The following is a 16,169-nucleotide window of genomic DNA, read 5'->3' on the forward strand; positions in this document are numbered from 1 at the left end:
TCACCCTTCCTGCTTCTTTTCCTTGACAGACACGGAATGAGAAGATCCTTGACAAGGAGGCAGTTTCTGAAGCTGAACTTGGGGGCACTGCTTTAAAAAGGTACTGGCCTCCTCAGCCCCTGCCCTGCCCTGCAGTCCCTGCCATGGCCTGCCCTTCAGATTCCTCTCTCCACCCCACCCCTTTGCCTGTCTTCTTCCCCTGGCCTCATTATCCCACCATGGCACCTCAGCAGAGCTCGGAGAACCCTGGTATGTGTTTTCTGTAGAACTGAAGCCACTCAGGAGCCAGGAAGCATGGAACAATGAGAATTCCAGCCCTTGGTTTTTCTTGTTTGTTTGATTGTGGACATGCATGAAAACCTGGGGCTCCATATATCCTACATTTGAAAGAAACTGTTCAGCTCCTCCTGGGGTTCCTTCTCCCTGTATCTGGAGTTAGGGGAATCAGGGAAGGCTTCTGTTTCTGGAATTACTGAGCATCTTCCTCTGGGCCTGGCCCTGTTCTGTGACCCCAGGGCTGTCAGGGCCATGTCTCCACTGTTAGGAAACCCATGAGTAGAAGGAGGGCGACAAGACCCCATCAGAGCCATGAGCTCATCCTCAAGCCAGGCGGGCCTGGGGTAGGAGAGTGGGCTCTGGAGTCAGAGTGCGGGGTTTGAACTCCTACTCTGCCATTTCCAGTGATGTGACCTTGGCTGGTACTTCCCATCTCTCTCTAGGTGGGATAGTATAATAGAAGCTGTCTGCGAGAGTCACTAGAGGGCCGAATGATCTGGCCTATGAGGTGCACTTACATACATCTGGCACTTTTGGTCCTCAGGCAACACTTGTGCCAGGTCTGTGCCGGTGATTTAACGTCATCTTATTTGAGTTCCCCCAAAAGCAAACACAGGATTTGAGAACTTGTCTCAAAGATCCTACAACAAGGATCTGAGTACAAATGGTTTATTTGGGAAAGAATTTTAGGAAACGCTGGAAGTGACACAAAGGAGGGAATGCAGCCACTAAAGGGGGATGTTGTCATTTTGTGGACAACCAAAGTGCAGTTTCACTGAGGAACTCTGAGAGCCAGAGTGGAACATGCAACTCAGAGTTCTCCCACCTAAGGAATGAGGAGGCTGGGTACTGAGGTGCCCAATCCACCTGTTGTTTGTGAGGGCTTTGTCTAGGGGCAAAACTCTGATATTTGTAGCTTCCTCTGCATGGAGGCCAAGTGTACTCTTGCAGTCACAAAAAAGCCCTTAGGTGGAGAATGGCAGGTGTTCAGAGTGTGCTGTGTCAGATATGTAGGTGTGAGTGCTGAGGTGACATGGGGCAGGGCTCCAACAGCATCTCCCCCAGGAGGTGAGCAGGGTAGGTCATGGTTCTAGCCCTTGTGCAGTGCGTGGACTGGGGAGAATGACCAGAGTGCCTGTTCCCTCTCTGTTTTTTTCCACTAACACCACTCTTCCTCCCCTACTCCTCCCAGGACCAAATCCGTTTCCTCCATGTCTGAGTTTGAAAGTTTGCTGGACTGTTCCCCCTACCTTGCTGGTGAAGCTGCCCGGGGTAAGAAGCTGCCCAACAACCCTGCCTTTGCCTTTGTGGGCACCCAGCCAGTAGACCCTGAGAAAGATGCCCAGGAGCAGCCCAGCCTCTCACCGCGGGACTGCAACCGCCTGGGCACCCTGGGCTGCCAGGAGCCAGCAGGGAGGCAGATGCAGCGTAGCTACACGGCTCCCGACAAGACAGGCATCCGCGTGTACTACAGCCCCCCAGTGGCCCGGCGCCTGGGCGTCCCTGTGGTCCATGACCGGGAGGGCAAGATCATCATCGAGCCCGGCTTCCTCTTTACCACAGCCAAACCCAAGGAGTCGACCGAGGCCGACGGGCTGGCTGAGAGCTCCTACAGCCGGTGGCTCTGCAACTTCTCACGGCAGCGCTTAGATGCAGGCTCAGGGGGCAGCCCCTCTGCACCAGGGCCCAGCTTCCCAGCGGCCCTGCATGACTTTGAGATGTCGGGCAACATGAGCGACGACATGAAGGAGATAACTAACTGCGTACGCCAGGCCATGCGCTCAGGCTCACTGGAGAGGAAGGTGAAGAGCACATCTAGCCAGACCGTGGGCCTGGCCAGTGTGGGCACGCAGACCATCCGCACAGTCAGCGTGGGCCTGCAGACCGACCCACCCCGCAGCAGCCTCCACAGTAAGAGCTGGTCACCCCGCAGCTCCTCACTTGTGTCCGTGCGCAGCAAGCAGATCTCCTCCTCCCTGGACAAGGTGCACTCACGTATTGAGCGGCCCTGCTGCTCACCCAAGTATGGCTCGCCAAAGCTCCAGAGGCGGTCTGTGTCCAAGCTGGACAGCACCAAGGACCGCAGCCTATGGAACCTACACCAGGGCAAGCAGAATGGCTCGGCCTGGGCCCGCTCCACCACCACGAGGGATAGCCCCGTCCTGAGGAACATCAACGATGGGCTATCCAGCCTCTTCAGTGTGGTGGAGCACTCGGGGAGCACAGAGTCTGTCTGGAAACTGGGCATGTCTGAGGCTCGGGCCAAGCCCGAGCCTCCAAAATACGGCATTGTGCAGGAGTTCTTCCGCAATGTGTGTGGACGGGCACCAAGCCCCACCTCAGCGGCAGGGGAGGAGAGCACCAAGAAGCCGGAACCCCTGTCCCCAGCCAGCTACCATCAGCCAGAGGGTATGGCCAGGATCCTGAACAAGAAGGCAGCCAAGTCAGGTGGCAGTGAGGAGGCCAGACTCTCAGTGCTCCCCCAGGTGGGGAAGGATGGTGTCCCCCGGGATGGAGATGGAGCAACAGCCCTTCCCAACGAGGTAAGTGGTGGGGTCTACTCTTTTTCTTGGGGGTAAGGGTTGACTTATAAGGTCCAAACTCTTTTGGTTTTCAAATTCAGGAATATGGTTGTGTGTTTCAAAAAGTCCTTTTGGGGGCATCTGGTGGCTCAGATGGTTAGGGCATCTGCTTTCAGTTTGGGTTGTGATCCCAGGGTCCTGGGATTGAGCCCGGCATTGGTCTCCCTGTTCAGCGGGAAGTCTGCTTCTTCTCCCTCTTCCCCTCCTCCAACTTGTGCTCTCTCACTCTTTCTGTCTCACTCTCTGTCAAATAAATAAATAAAATCTTTAAAAAACAAAACCAAAAAACCCCAAAAAGTCCTGCTGGTCTGGAATGAGGGTTGGGGGATTGCTGACTGGCTCAGTCAGTAGAGCATGTGACTGTTATCCTTGGGGTAAGTCCAAGCCCCATGTTGGGCATAGAGTCCACTTATAAATAAATAGATAAATGGATAGATGGGTGGATGGATAGATGGACAGAATGGGGGTTAGAAGGCCCCAGATCTGGAACAACAGACCTGATGGACATCTGGTCTGAATACAAGGGGACTAGTGAACAAGGCTTAACTAGCTGCTTTGCCACCACATACCAGAGATTGCTAGCATCCCCTCCAGTGAAGCGGCATACTTTCTGCTCTCCTGCCACCATGGGTGTGCTGGAGCTAGCATGTTTACTTGATTAGAGCTAATCGTGTACATCTCTGTTCACTAAAACACCTTGGCACCTTGAGATTGGCCACAGTGGGAGGATTTATACTATGAAGATTGACAAATGCTCTAAATCAGGGCTTCTCCCCTTATTCCTGGAAATCTAGTTACTGAACATTTTCTTTTTTTTTTTTTTATTAAATATTTTATTGGGCAGCCCGGGTGGCTCAGCAGTTTGGCGCTTACCTTCGGCCCAGGGTGTGATCCTGGAGACCCAGGATCAAGTCCCACGTCAGGCTCCCTGCGTGGAGCCTGCTTCTCCCTCTGCCTGTGTCTCTGCCTCTCTCTCTGTGTGTCTCTCTCATGAATAAATAAAGAAAATATTTTAAATAAATAAATAAATAAATAGATAGATAGATAGATATTTTATTTATTAATTCATGAGAGATACAGAGAGAGAGGCAGAGACATGGCAAGGGAGAAGCAGGCTCCCTGGGAGAAGCCTGATGTAGGACTCGATCCCAGGATCCCAGGATCATGATCTGAGCCAAATGCAGACACTCAACCACTGAGCCACCCAGGCGTCCCTCTAAATATTTTCCAACACACCCCTGCCCAGCCTCCTAAGACTGTGCATAAGTGCTTCCATTTTGTCTGAGAATCTTTTGTAGCACACCACACTCCTGATATCAATTTCAGATTTGGTTAGGGATTATTTGCATGTTAGTAAAAATGCATGTAAGTTAGTTTTCCAGGATGGGAAATGGTGGGGTATCTTATAGATCCCAAGTGCAAGGCCCCAAAGGCTTCAACACCTTCTCTGTCTCCTTCTTTCCCTTGAGCTTTGTTTTCTCTGATGTCCAGTTTCTTCCCCTGTCTCTCTCTATTGCATTTGCATATATGGTCCCAGCTCTGCTTCTATAACATCTTCTAGTTCAAGCACCTAAGAGAGACTGACTCGGATTCATCCATTGCAATTCCACATTTCTTTCTTTCTTTCTTTCTTTCTTTCTTTCTTTCTTTCTTTCTTTCTTTCTTTCTTTCTTTCTTTCTTTCTTTCTTTCTTTCTTTTCTTTCTTTCTTTCTTTCTTTCTTTCTTTCTTTCTTTCTTTCTTTTTCTAAGATTTTTATTTATTTTTGGGAGATAGAGAGAATGAGCAGGGGTAGGGGCAGAGGAAGAAGAAGACTCCCTGCTGAGCAGGGAGCCTGACGCAGGACTCGATCCCAGGACCCTGGAATCATGACCCAAGCCAAAGGCAGACCCTTACCGACTGAGCCACCCAGGCGCCCTCAATTCCCCAGTTTTAGAAGAAAGAAGAAACTGTGATTGGTCTAATTTGAGTCCAGCATACTCTGTTGGTCTAATCAGCTGTGGTTAGGAGTGGTATCATGTGGCCTGTGGTGCACTCAGTAAAGATTTTAGGTGGGGGCACAGATGGGTGGCATGGGCTATGATTGACCCATTTGTTTATTTAAAGATTTTATTTATTTACTCATGAGAGACACAGTGAGAAAGGCAGAGACCTAGGCAGAGGGAGAAGCAGGCTCCATGCAGGGATCCTGATGCAGGACTCCATCCTGGAGTTCTAGGATCATGCCTTGAGCCGAAGGCAGATGCTCAACCACCAACCCACCCAGGCATCCTTATGATCGACCCATTTGCATATATTCTATGTTTAGGTGATTTTTAGTTTTACTCTATCATCCTAATACTGTGGTAGACATCTTGGTGCAAAAACATTTGTCCATATTTTGGATTATTTGCTTAGATTTAAGTTGCAGAAATGGATTTATAGGATAAGAGAATATAAAATTTTAAAGGGATTTGGTAAATATTGTCAAATTGTGTTTTTTTTTAAGATTTATTAAAAACTTTTTTTATTAGCTTCAGAGGTAGAATTTAGTGATTCATCAGTTGCATATAATACCCAGTGCTCATTACATCCTGTGCCCTCCTTAATGCCCATCACTCAGTCACCCCATCCCTCTATCCACCTCCCTCTAGCAACTCTCAGTTTATTTCCTAGAGTTCAGCATCTTTTATGGTTTGTCTCTCTCTCCCTCTCTCTGTTTTCATCTACAGATACACAGGTACACAGACACACACACAAACACAGCCGATTGGTTCTATTTCTCTAGAGAACCCTAATACAATGAGTGTTTTTAGTCTATGAGAATTCAGTGAGGCATATTTTTATGATATATTCAGTGTGTACATTAAACTGAAAATTTTTTTAAGCTTAAAAAACTAGGTTTGAATTAAAATTTTTTTTTATTATTTATTTATGATAGAGAGAGAGAGAGGCAGAGACACAGGAGGAGGGAGAAGCAGGCTCCATGCTGGGAGCCCGACGTGGGACTCAATCCCAGGACTCCAGGATCGTGCCCTGGGCCAAAGGCAGGCGCTAAACTGCTGAGCCACCCAGGGATCCCCGAATTAAAAATTTTTAAAGTAGAGTCAGCTGGTTGAGCATACAGAGAAAACACTAACCACATACTACTAAAGGCTATAGAATTTGGGCAAACTCTTTAGAAAGACAATTTTGTGGGATACCTGGCTGATTTAGTCGGTGGAGCATGGGACTCTTTTTTTTTAATTTTTTTTAAGATTTTGTTTATTTATTCATAGAGACACAGAGAGAGAGAGAGGCAGAGACACAGGCAGAGGGAGAAGCAGGCTCCACACAGGGAGCCTGATGTGGGACTCGATCCTGGGTCTCCAGGATCACACCCCAGGCTGCAGGCGGCGCCAAACCGCTGTGCCATTGGGGCTGCCCAAGCATGGGACTCTTGATCTCAGAATTGTGAGTTTGTGACCCATGGCTATACTTAAAAAAATTTTTTTTAAACCAATAGGCTGTGTGTGTGTGTGTGTACATGTTTGCATATAGAGAGAAACACATTTTTTGTAAGGATTTGTTTTACACAATTATATAGGCTCACAAGTCCTAAGATCTAAAAGGTAAGGTGGCAAGCTGGAGGCCAGGAGAGCTAATGATTTATTTCCAGTCTGTGTTCAAAAACCTGAGAACCGGGGGATCCCTGGGTGGCTCAGTGGTTTAGTGCCTGCCTTCATGCCCAGGGCATGATCCTGGAGACCCGGGATCAAGTCCCACGTCAGGCTCCCTGCATGGAGCCTGCTTCTCCCTCTGCCTGTGTCTCTGCCTCTGTCTCTCATTCTCTCTCTGTGTCTTTCATGAATAAATAAATAAAAATCTTAAAAAAAGAACCCAAAAAACCTGAGAACCAGAAGAGCCAGTGATGTTATTCCAGTACAGCACATGTAGCTAATGTAGTTCCAGTCGTAAGGGCATCAGGCAGGAAGAATTCTTTCTTATTGAGGGGGGAATCAGCCCTTTTGTGCTATTCAGGCCTTCAACTGGTTAGTTGAGGCCCACCCACATTAGAGAGGGCATCTGCTTTACTGATTTAAATGTTAATCTCATCCAAAAGCAACCTCACAGGGCAGCCCCAGGTGGCTCAGCGGTTTAGCGCCACCTTCAGTCCGGGCGTGATCCTGGAGACCCAGGCTCGAGTCCCACATCAGGCTCCCTGCATGGAGCCTGCTTCTCCCTCTGCCTGTGTCTCTGCCTCTCTCTCTGTCTCATGAATAAATAAATAAAATATTTTTTAAAAAAAGGCAACCTCACAGAAGCTCTCAGGATAATGTGTGACCAAATATCTGGGCACCCTGTGGCCAGTCAAGTTGACACATAAAATTAATAATCACATCTATATAACCGTATGTATGTCAAGAGACAAAGGTACATGCTGGCTGTATTTTGAATGTTAAAGTTGATCAAAATATTTTTCAGTATGTAAAATGTGCATGTTACCCATTGACCCAGTAGTTCTTCTAGGAATGTAGCCTATGGAAACATTCAGAGAGGTAGAAGAACATACTTGTATAAAAAACGTATATCATTATTAGTAAAAATTCTAACATTTATTGAGTACTTGATAGGCACTATGCCAAATGCTTTGCATATCATATTTGATTTGATCCTCACATCAATTTTGAGAAAGGTAGCATGTCCTTTATCTTAGAAGGAAATCAAGGTTCAGAGAGGTTAAGTAACTTATGTAAGGCCACACAACTGGCAAATGGCTAGGATTTGAACCAAGCAATCTGGTTCTATAAGACCACTTTTAACCATTATTGCTGTGTGTTATAATAGTAAAAATGAGAAAATACCTAAAATGCATGTAAAAAATGAATCAGATAAATAATGTATTTCCATTCAGTAGAGTAGTATATAGCCATTAAAAAGAAGGAAATCTAGATATACATAGTGACAGAAAACTTTATGTTTTGCAGTTACAAAATAGGCTGTAGGAGATGATGTCATTTTAATAATAAATGTATTGAGAATTTATCTTTGATGGACTATCCACTTTCTTCTCTGTAATTCCGGAATTCATACATTCTGGAATATTATTCATTAATATTTATTATTGTTCTAATGGCAGAAAAACAATAAAAAACAATTGGTCCAGAAAGGGGCCACAGCCCCTGGGAACTGGTCCCCAGGCACAGCAGAGTTGAAATTCCTTGCCCAGCCGGCCAGGCAGACCCTAGGTGGTCAGTGCCCCTTGGCTCCTCCTGACTTTCTCCTCCCTTCTCCTAGGATGCTGTCTGTGACTGTAGCACCCAGTCTCTCACCTCCTGCTTTGCCCGGTCGTCCCGCTCTGCCATCCGCCATTCTCCTTCCAAATGCAGGCTGCACCCTTCGGAGTCCAGCTGGGGTGGGGAGGAGAGGGCAGCTCCCCCCAGCGAGTGATGGAGCAGCCGTGCTCCCCACCTCAACCAGCCCAGTCCCTGGACAGCCAAAGGGAACCAGCAGAGAGGAGACGAGGTGAGGTGCTCAGGCCCTCAGCTCAGGTCTCGCCGCGGAGGGACAGCAGCTACCACTGCCAGAGAACAGCACTCCCATCCAGGTAAAGCGGGGTCGCCTGCTGACTGCTGGGTGGTGAGCTCTGACTTCCCAGGGGAAGGCAGCGAGTGGGAGAGAGACCACAGCTAGACTTCAGAGGTGGCTTCAGAGAGATCCCTTGGGAGCCAGTTCGTTGGGAGAGGCTTGCCTGGTTCTACCTGCACCCACTTCTCAGAAGAGCCAAGGAAAGGATACACTTCCAGCCGTGCTCCTCAGGGTAAAGGGCTCACAGAGATGTTCCCTGCCAACCATGTCCTCCATCACAGGGAGGAAAACACCGATGACCAGAACAGGCTTTGCTGTAGGACTCAACATGGAGTTCCTGGTGGAGTTGAGCTGGGCATCATCCCCATCCCTTCCTTCCCTTCACCACGTCCTCCTCCCAGCCCTAGTGCTCTGGATTGCTATGGCTCTAGGGGGTATGATAGAGCAGTAGCCAGGGCCAGGTATCTGCTTGGAATCCTGGAGCTCTGGATCTCCCAGCCCATAGCCTGGATGCAGCAAGGACTGGAAGATGGGGTAGAAATGTGTAGGGCTCTGGATTGGGAGGAGCCCTACCTTCCCAGGACAGAAATAGGTAGAGTCGGTTTCAAGACCTGGTGCACAGATAAATGCCTAAATGCCCACTGCCTTGATCGCTGGGGCCTCTTTCACCGGCATCCTGGAGGGGAGCCACATCTCCACTGTGTTTACATCCTGTGGCTGGTGGAGGGCAAAGATATTCCCAATGAGAGACTCCCAGTTGGCCACCCCAGGCCATGCATGGAACACTCCAGGAGGCCAGTGCCCCAGGACATGGCGGTGGACAGGTGGCCTGGAAACTCATTTCTTGCATTGGTTGTTTATTTGAATTTTTCTTACTATAAATATTTAAGGTGGCTTTACTTTATTTTAATAATTTAATTTACCCCAAAGTCCCTAAGGTAATTTATTGGAGGTTGAGACATGTATTCTTGCCCTTGGGACAAAGTGAGGACAAAGCCTTGGACAGGCACGGGGGTCCCACACACAGACGAGGCAGCTCCGCAGCTGAGCTCGGGACTCCTGATCAAGGTTGGATGGCCCCCCAGTAGAGCTGGAGCCCTGCAGCTTGTTCCCCGTTATTGCTGACCATCTGGCCTCAGAGCACTGCTTTTCACTCACTGCCTGGTACTTGGCCAGCCCCTGGCAATCAGTCTGTAAACCCTCACTGACAGGGTAGAGGGCTGGGCCGATGTCCCCACTTCCCAGACATTCTCCGTCTGCCCTCTCATTTTGCTTCCTCCCTCTGAAACTTTTTTTTTATGAGTCAAACACAGATTACTGAGGCTCTCTCAAGAGCATGGAGATCTCTCCAAGTTCCCCAAGTGAGAACTCACAGGAAAACAGGACTGAACTTCGAGAATGTTGTTTATTGCAGCTTTGCACATGGACCTGAGAGTGTCTGCCAGCAGCTCTCACCACCTGCCAGCCTTCTCAGCAGCCTCTTTCCTTAGCCTTATGGCCTCTCCTGGCCCCTCTTCCAGACCCAGCTCCATTGCCTGCCCTTCCCACATCCCATGTGACCTGCCTGAGCCATTGGACATACTGCAGTGTGGCTCATTGCAGTGTGGCAGGTAAGGCCTCAGATGGCCTCTCCCTTGGTGCCAGCGAACCCATACCGGTTGCACACGTGCCCGCACACACGCAGATGCGTGAACCTCCTACAACTGGCTGGGGGCCCAGAGTGGAAATACCAAAATGAAGCAGCTTGTCTGTGGAATTCAGGAAGACCGAAAGCCAGCAGCTTTGTTAGTTTGCCCCCAGGACTCAGGAGACACTTCTGTACTCCCACCTGTTCTCAGTCCTGCCCATTCAGGGTCACCTGGACAAGTTACCCAAAGTCCTTCATCTCCACTCCCTATGGGCAGAATGCAAGGGTCATGTCAGTTTGACCAGGCCTTTCATCATGCCATCGTGACTTGTGTGGGCAGAGCAGGCAGGCCAACAGAGCCATGGGCCAGTCCACCTGGGATGCTGCTGCTCCTCCCACTCAAAAGGTCAGGAGGCCCCTCCAAGGTTATCTCCAGGAGGGGATTCACACGAGGCCAAATGTCACCAGAGGCCTTTTGCCACCTCCCCAAGCTATGGAGGGCCAGGGAGGCTGGTTTCCCAGCCTTGGGGAGAAATCCTCATGACACCCAAACCCCAAGGCCTCGGACCACTCAGCCTTACCATCGTCCTCGTCCAACATTGTCCTTGCAATCTTCTTGTCTCAGCACCTGGCCTCCTGGCCCCAGATGGTATCAGAGGCTCTAGATCTTGGTTTTCGATAAAGTCCGAGTGTCCACTTCCTGCATGCCACTGTGCAATGTCACTCATCACTGTTCCTGCAGAAGCCTCTGGATGTGGGGCTTGATGGGGTTGAAAATGTTATGTGTAAATATTGGTTTGGTTTGATTTTTTAGCATTTTAATTAGTAACTGGTTGTGTTTTCTTTTTGGGGGTGGGGGGGTTGGTTTGTAAAAATTCTCTACTCTTTTGGAATGTAATTTCTAAGTTTGTTTGTTTCTTCAAATGCCTTTTAAGTCTTGGTAACATTCCCAAAGCAGAAAACTGCCTGACCCACAGTGGGGATTCCCCTGGAGCACTGGAGTCCCAGGAAGGAACACTGCCCTCTTCCCTTTCTCCCCTTCCTCCTCCTCCTCCTCCACCACTGGACTCTCAGCACCTTCTTCCTCTTCCTTCTCCCCAACGCCGTCTATCTATCCTTCTTGTCTCCACTGTTTCCCACCAAAGTCCCAAGGAACCTTGGGGTCCTAATCCCTTACAGATCACTGGGTTTGGATCTATTGTGTTGGCACCAGTTGGTTAGGGGAAGGAATGGGGGGGCAGTTGCCTTGGTGGACCCTAAACTGGACGACCTCACATTCCTTATGTCTGACCTCCTCCCAAAGCCAAACTAGACTCTCCTGGGGGCAATGATGTCTGTATTTGAAATGAAAATCAGACCACTTTGGCACATCAGTGGCTCCTAGATCTTGTATGCACAAGGCGTCTATATCCAACTCCTCTCTCCCTGTTTCCATCCCAGGCTGTTCCCCACCAAAGGCTGGGAAATTTAAAAATACCTCCAAGAGGTTTTGCTTTCTGTGAACTCAAAACAGGCCCCACCTCTTGGTCTTCCCAGGGACAGTCCTCTCCCAGTTGTTCTCCCAGTGGACAAAGGACCCAAAGACCTCACACTGTAACATGCTGTCACATGGTTCTATCATCCCCACCCCTAGGTGGGGATGAAACCTTTCATGGTTTCATCACCAGCTTATTCTCCACCTGCCCATCCAACTTTCAGGCTCTTCCTCCCTCTCTCCTCCCCTCCAGAATGTCCCCCACCTTCCAACCTGGCCAGCCCCCCCACATCACTCATACTAATAATCATCCCCTGCACACCCCACCTACAGTACTACTATCTAGAGATTGCTCCCCTGTCCCCTATCCCACATCTGCTTCAGACCTCTGGGAGAGCTCTGGGAGGCAGTCTTGGCAGGACCGGGGTTAGGGGAGGTCAGGACACCGAGGTGTAGACTCACCCCAGAGTCTCCTGACTGGGCAATCATCGAGCCTAGACTAGGACCTGGGTCCATTGGATCCCCCAGCCCAACTCTGTCCTGCTTGCTGTGTAAACCCATTGTCCCACTGGAGACTTTTCGGTGTGGGGCCAGGACACCCAGAAGATACGACTACCTAACCGAGACTTGAAACCATGCAACCATCACTGCTATCCATTTCTAGAACTTTTTAATCACCCAGGCTGAACCTCTCTGTACCCACTGAAAAATTAATCACCCTCTCCCCAAGTCCCTGGTAACCTCCTTTCTATTGTCTCTATGAATTTGCTTCATCAGGGTGGCTCATATAAGTGGAATCGCACAATATCTGTCCTTTTGTGTCAAACCACCTCACCTTTTTAGATGAAAAGCTAAGCCCAGAGAAGAGGGAGGCTTGCCCAAGGTCACAAAGCAAACAAAAGGCAGAGTCAGGACGAGAACCCTAGTTTCCTGACCCCCAGCCGATGCTGTATCCCCAGGGGTGAATGAGACCCCACTCTGCCATTCTGGGCTCTTGGTGGAGCCCCTTCTTTTCTCTGGAGTCTGTTTGCTGCCCTCCTCCCATTCATCCTTTCTGTTACTGTCTTCCTCCAAAGCTTCCCCTCCTCCTGCCTCCTTTTCTCTGCTGGTTCCAACAACAAACCAAGTGGCCCTAGCCTGTGGCTCAGAGAGCATCAGCCTTGCCAGTCCTACTCACTGGGCTTGGCCTCGTCACCTCCCAGCCCAGCAGGACATCCCCTAGGTCCACAAGGTCCATCCTTGAGCCACATTATCTTCTCTGTCCCCAGTCTCAGGACCCCTTCAGTGTCCACTGTTACATGGGGCTGAGGGTGGGGGACTAGAATCTCCCCTTCTGGGTTCCTATACCCTGCCCAGTCCTGCCCAGCCTTGTTAAAAAGATGCAGCCTAGCTTGTGTTCTTCTCTCCCTAGGCCATTTATCCATTAGTCTGTCCATTTGACACCCCATTCTCCTCTCTGCTCTTCCCTGGGCCTCACTGTCTCTGGAATAGTTTGTCCTGTCTTTACCACTTGCCCCTCCCAACAGTGTTTGAAGTTGGTGAAGTCCACAAACCCGAGAACCAAAGGGGACATGATGCTGGGCCTGTATTCCCCTGCCCAGGGCTCCTCACCACCACCTGCTACTCTTCCCTCACCCTCCTTGGATCCTCATTTATCCTGTCAGGCCAGTTTCCCTCCCTTCCTGCCTTTCACCAGCCTACAGGACCCCAGGCCCTAAAGAAAGGAGCTCTTGTTTTCTTGAAGCATTCTTGAAGTGTCGAGGCAGTCAGGGCCTGGATGCTTTGTCACAGTCCATTCTGATACTACTCAAACTGCTCCTGTGAGGAAGAACCTCAGCTGGGAATCTGGAGATGCTGTCCAAGTCTGGGAAGATCTCTGTTTGGCTGGTTCGATGAGCCTCCCCCTTCTATGACCTTATCATGAGCACCAGGATGATCCCCAGGGCCCCAGAACACCCCTTGTGTTTTGGGATCCCACATCACCAACTTCTCTCCACTGGACCATGGTATCCTGGCTCTTCTCTCTACTCTGCCTCTGATCTCTGTGCCTTAGTTTACTTCTCTGCACAGGAGGCTCACCACAAGACTGTTCCCAGCAGCTTCCCAGGTATTCTGGTGCCCCTAAGGTTGCGCCTTGCCAGCTGTGGCCCAGCTCCCTGTCACTGCCTCAGGACACCAAGTTGCTGAGGATGAGGTGCCAAGAGGTTCTAAAAGTGGCTGGAGCATCACCTGGGAGCTTGACAGAAATGCAAAATACTGGCCCTACTTGAGACCTGCAGAATTAGAAATTCTGGTGTGAGGCCCAACAAGCTGGGGGTTTAACATGCCGTCCAGGTGATTCTCATATAATAGGACTTGGCCAACTGCTGATCTGCACTAGCCATCAGTGTGGCCTAGTGAGGATCTGAAGCTGGCCCAGACCAGGAACAGGTGGAAAATACCAGCCTCATCTGGACGCCTGAGAGATCAGAACTCTCTCTGCCAAACAAATAACTATGTCCTTTTCCTGGAAGCTGGAGGGCAGCAAGAAGGCTACAGTTTTCCTTTCCTTGCCCCAGAACTGGTTCCAGTTCTCACAAAAGGCCATGTAGAGTTTTGTTAGCCAAGCAGTAAGTGGGAGCCCTGGGCAGGGGGTGGGGGTGGCAGAAGACAAAAACCCTGGCCATGTATCCCTTGGGAACCTCACCACAGGCTCATGACCTCTCTTCAAGTAGTAAGAAACCTAACCCTCAAGGAAAGAATCCTAAATCCCTAGCTCCTCCTCTTCCTCCCACCTCCAGGGAGACCCAGTAGACAGTGCCAAAAAACAGCTCCAACCTCCAGCAGCTGGGGAAGAGAGCCAGAAGCTGCCCTCTCATCCTGCCCCCCCAACCCCTGCCAATACTGTGAAGCCCCCTCCCTGCCCAGCCTGGTTTCTTGATGAGGGTCCTGCAGTTGTGGGCCCTAGGGGACCCCCAGGGAAAGGCCCTCAGGAAGGAAGGGACCAAGGGCATCCTTGGGCCAAACTGTATGCCTCTCCTGTCCACTGTTCTCTCTTCCCCACTTCTGTCTTCAAAAGGCTCCTTCCCAAGATGGATTGGGTGCTAGGACAACTGGTCCAATCCACCAGCTCTCCCTGCCCCTGTGTCTTATTTCAAACATGAGAATACCTGTACAGTGTAAACTTACAAAAGGTTTTTAATGGTTGTAGATTGGAAATAAAGTATGTCATATGAACAGTTTCCATGGATTTGGCCTCCTCTGATTTTTCTTGCAGGGTGGGTGGGGTCCCCATCAGATTTGAAACCTGACTTTACCAATAGCCCAGCTTCTAGGAAAGAGGGAGCCCTGGGGATGCCACAGTCACCTGGCTACTTTGGGGTCACTTGGGAGGGGCTCCCAAGGGTCCTGGATACTGATTCTTTAAACCTCAGAGTCTGCTATGAAGTGTGATATGACCATTGAGAAACCTGCAGTGTTAAAAAATGTTATTTTCTACAAAAAACCCACAACTTCTTAAAATGTATCATGGAAAAAAAAGGAAACTTTAGACATAGGTCAGTTATCTATTACAGTTTAATTGGCTCAAAACATTTATTAGATCACAGGTGCTGTGAATCAGGAATTTGGGCACTGGGTAGTTCTGACTCAGTGTCTCAAAAAGGTTGCAGTCAAAGATCAGTCAGGCTGCGATCATGTATAGGCTTGACTTGGGCCAGAAGATCCATTTGCAGCATGGCTCACTCCTGTGCCTGGCAAGTCTGTGTTGGCAGGAGGAGGCCTCAAGTCCTCTCTACATAGATCTTTCCATAGCACTCCTTGAGTATCCTCACAACATGGCAGCTGGCTTGCCCTAGAGCAAGTCATCTATGAGAAATCAGGGTAGGGCAGCCCCGGTGGGGTGGCGCAGCGGTTTAGCGCCGCCTGCAGCTCAGGGCGTGATCCTGGAGACCCTGGATTGAGTCCCACGTCAGGCTCTGTATGATGCCTGCTTCTCCCTCTGCCTGTGTCTCTGCCTCTCTCTCTCTCTCTCTCTCTCTCTCTCTCTCTCTATGAATAAATAAATAAAATCTTTTTTAAAAAAATCAGGGTAGAAGTCACCAATGTCTTTTATGACTAAACTTTGCAAATCACACAGTCATTTCTGCAGTATCTTACTGGCTATACAGCTCTTCTCAGTGTGGGAAGGCTTCACAGAAGGACATCTGAACTGGCATCTCAGGTCGAGATGTTGAGTAAATAAAGAGGATAGTGGTATATTCTAGGCAGGAGACTGACAGGAGGTGGCTCCAGGGTGAGGGAGTGCACATATGGGAGTCTAGTAGAGAACAGAGAGAACTGGAGAACCAAAAGGTTGTCACTGGAATAAGGAGTGACGAAAAAGGCTGGGTCAGATCACGTGGTGCCTTATGAGGGAAGGAATGTCCACATCCCATAGACAGTAGGAAGCCATAGGAGAGTTGAAAACGGAGAAAGGACAGAGGATGTATTGGGTTTAGAATTCATGAAGTAATATTCTCACTGTGCCTCAGGATGACCAGGATGGCTGGGAACACTGTGTTCTGTCCCTGGGACATTGACAGATGATGAGTTGAAAGAGGGCAGCAGGCATAGAAGGAACAGAGTACCACTGAGCCCCAGAGAGTGATATTCTGGGAACAAGAGCAAATCTCTGCTGAAATCAG

General features: G+C 49.6%; 1 protein-coding gene across 1 annotated transcript in view; it reads left to right on the top strand.

Moving 5' to 3' along the window:
- The window catches only part of SOGA1 (suppressor of glucose, autophagy associated 1), a 73,810-nt gene extending 59,076 nt beyond the window's left edge, over positions 1-14,734 (top strand). Inside the window, exons 13-15 of the mRNA XM_055300315.1 lie at positions 30-100; positions 1,469-2,819; positions 8,114-14,734. Coding sequence (XP_055156290.1) covers positions 30-100; positions 1,469-2,819; positions 8,114-8,266 — 1,575 coding nt within the window. The 3' untranslated portion in view covers positions 8,267-14,734. The remainder of the gene's footprint in view (positions 1-29; positions 101-1,468; positions 2,820-8,113) is intronic.
- Positions 14,735-16,169: the final 1,435 nt, after the last annotated feature.

This window comes from Nyctereutes procyonoides, unplaced genomic scaffold (genome assembly GCF_905146905.1).
Source record: "Nyctereutes procyonoides isolate TBG_1078 unplaced genomic scaffold, NYPRO_anot_genome, whole genome shotgun sequence".
NCBI lineage: Eukaryota > Metazoa > Chordata > Mammalia > Carnivora > Canidae > Nyctereutes > Nyctereutes procyonoides.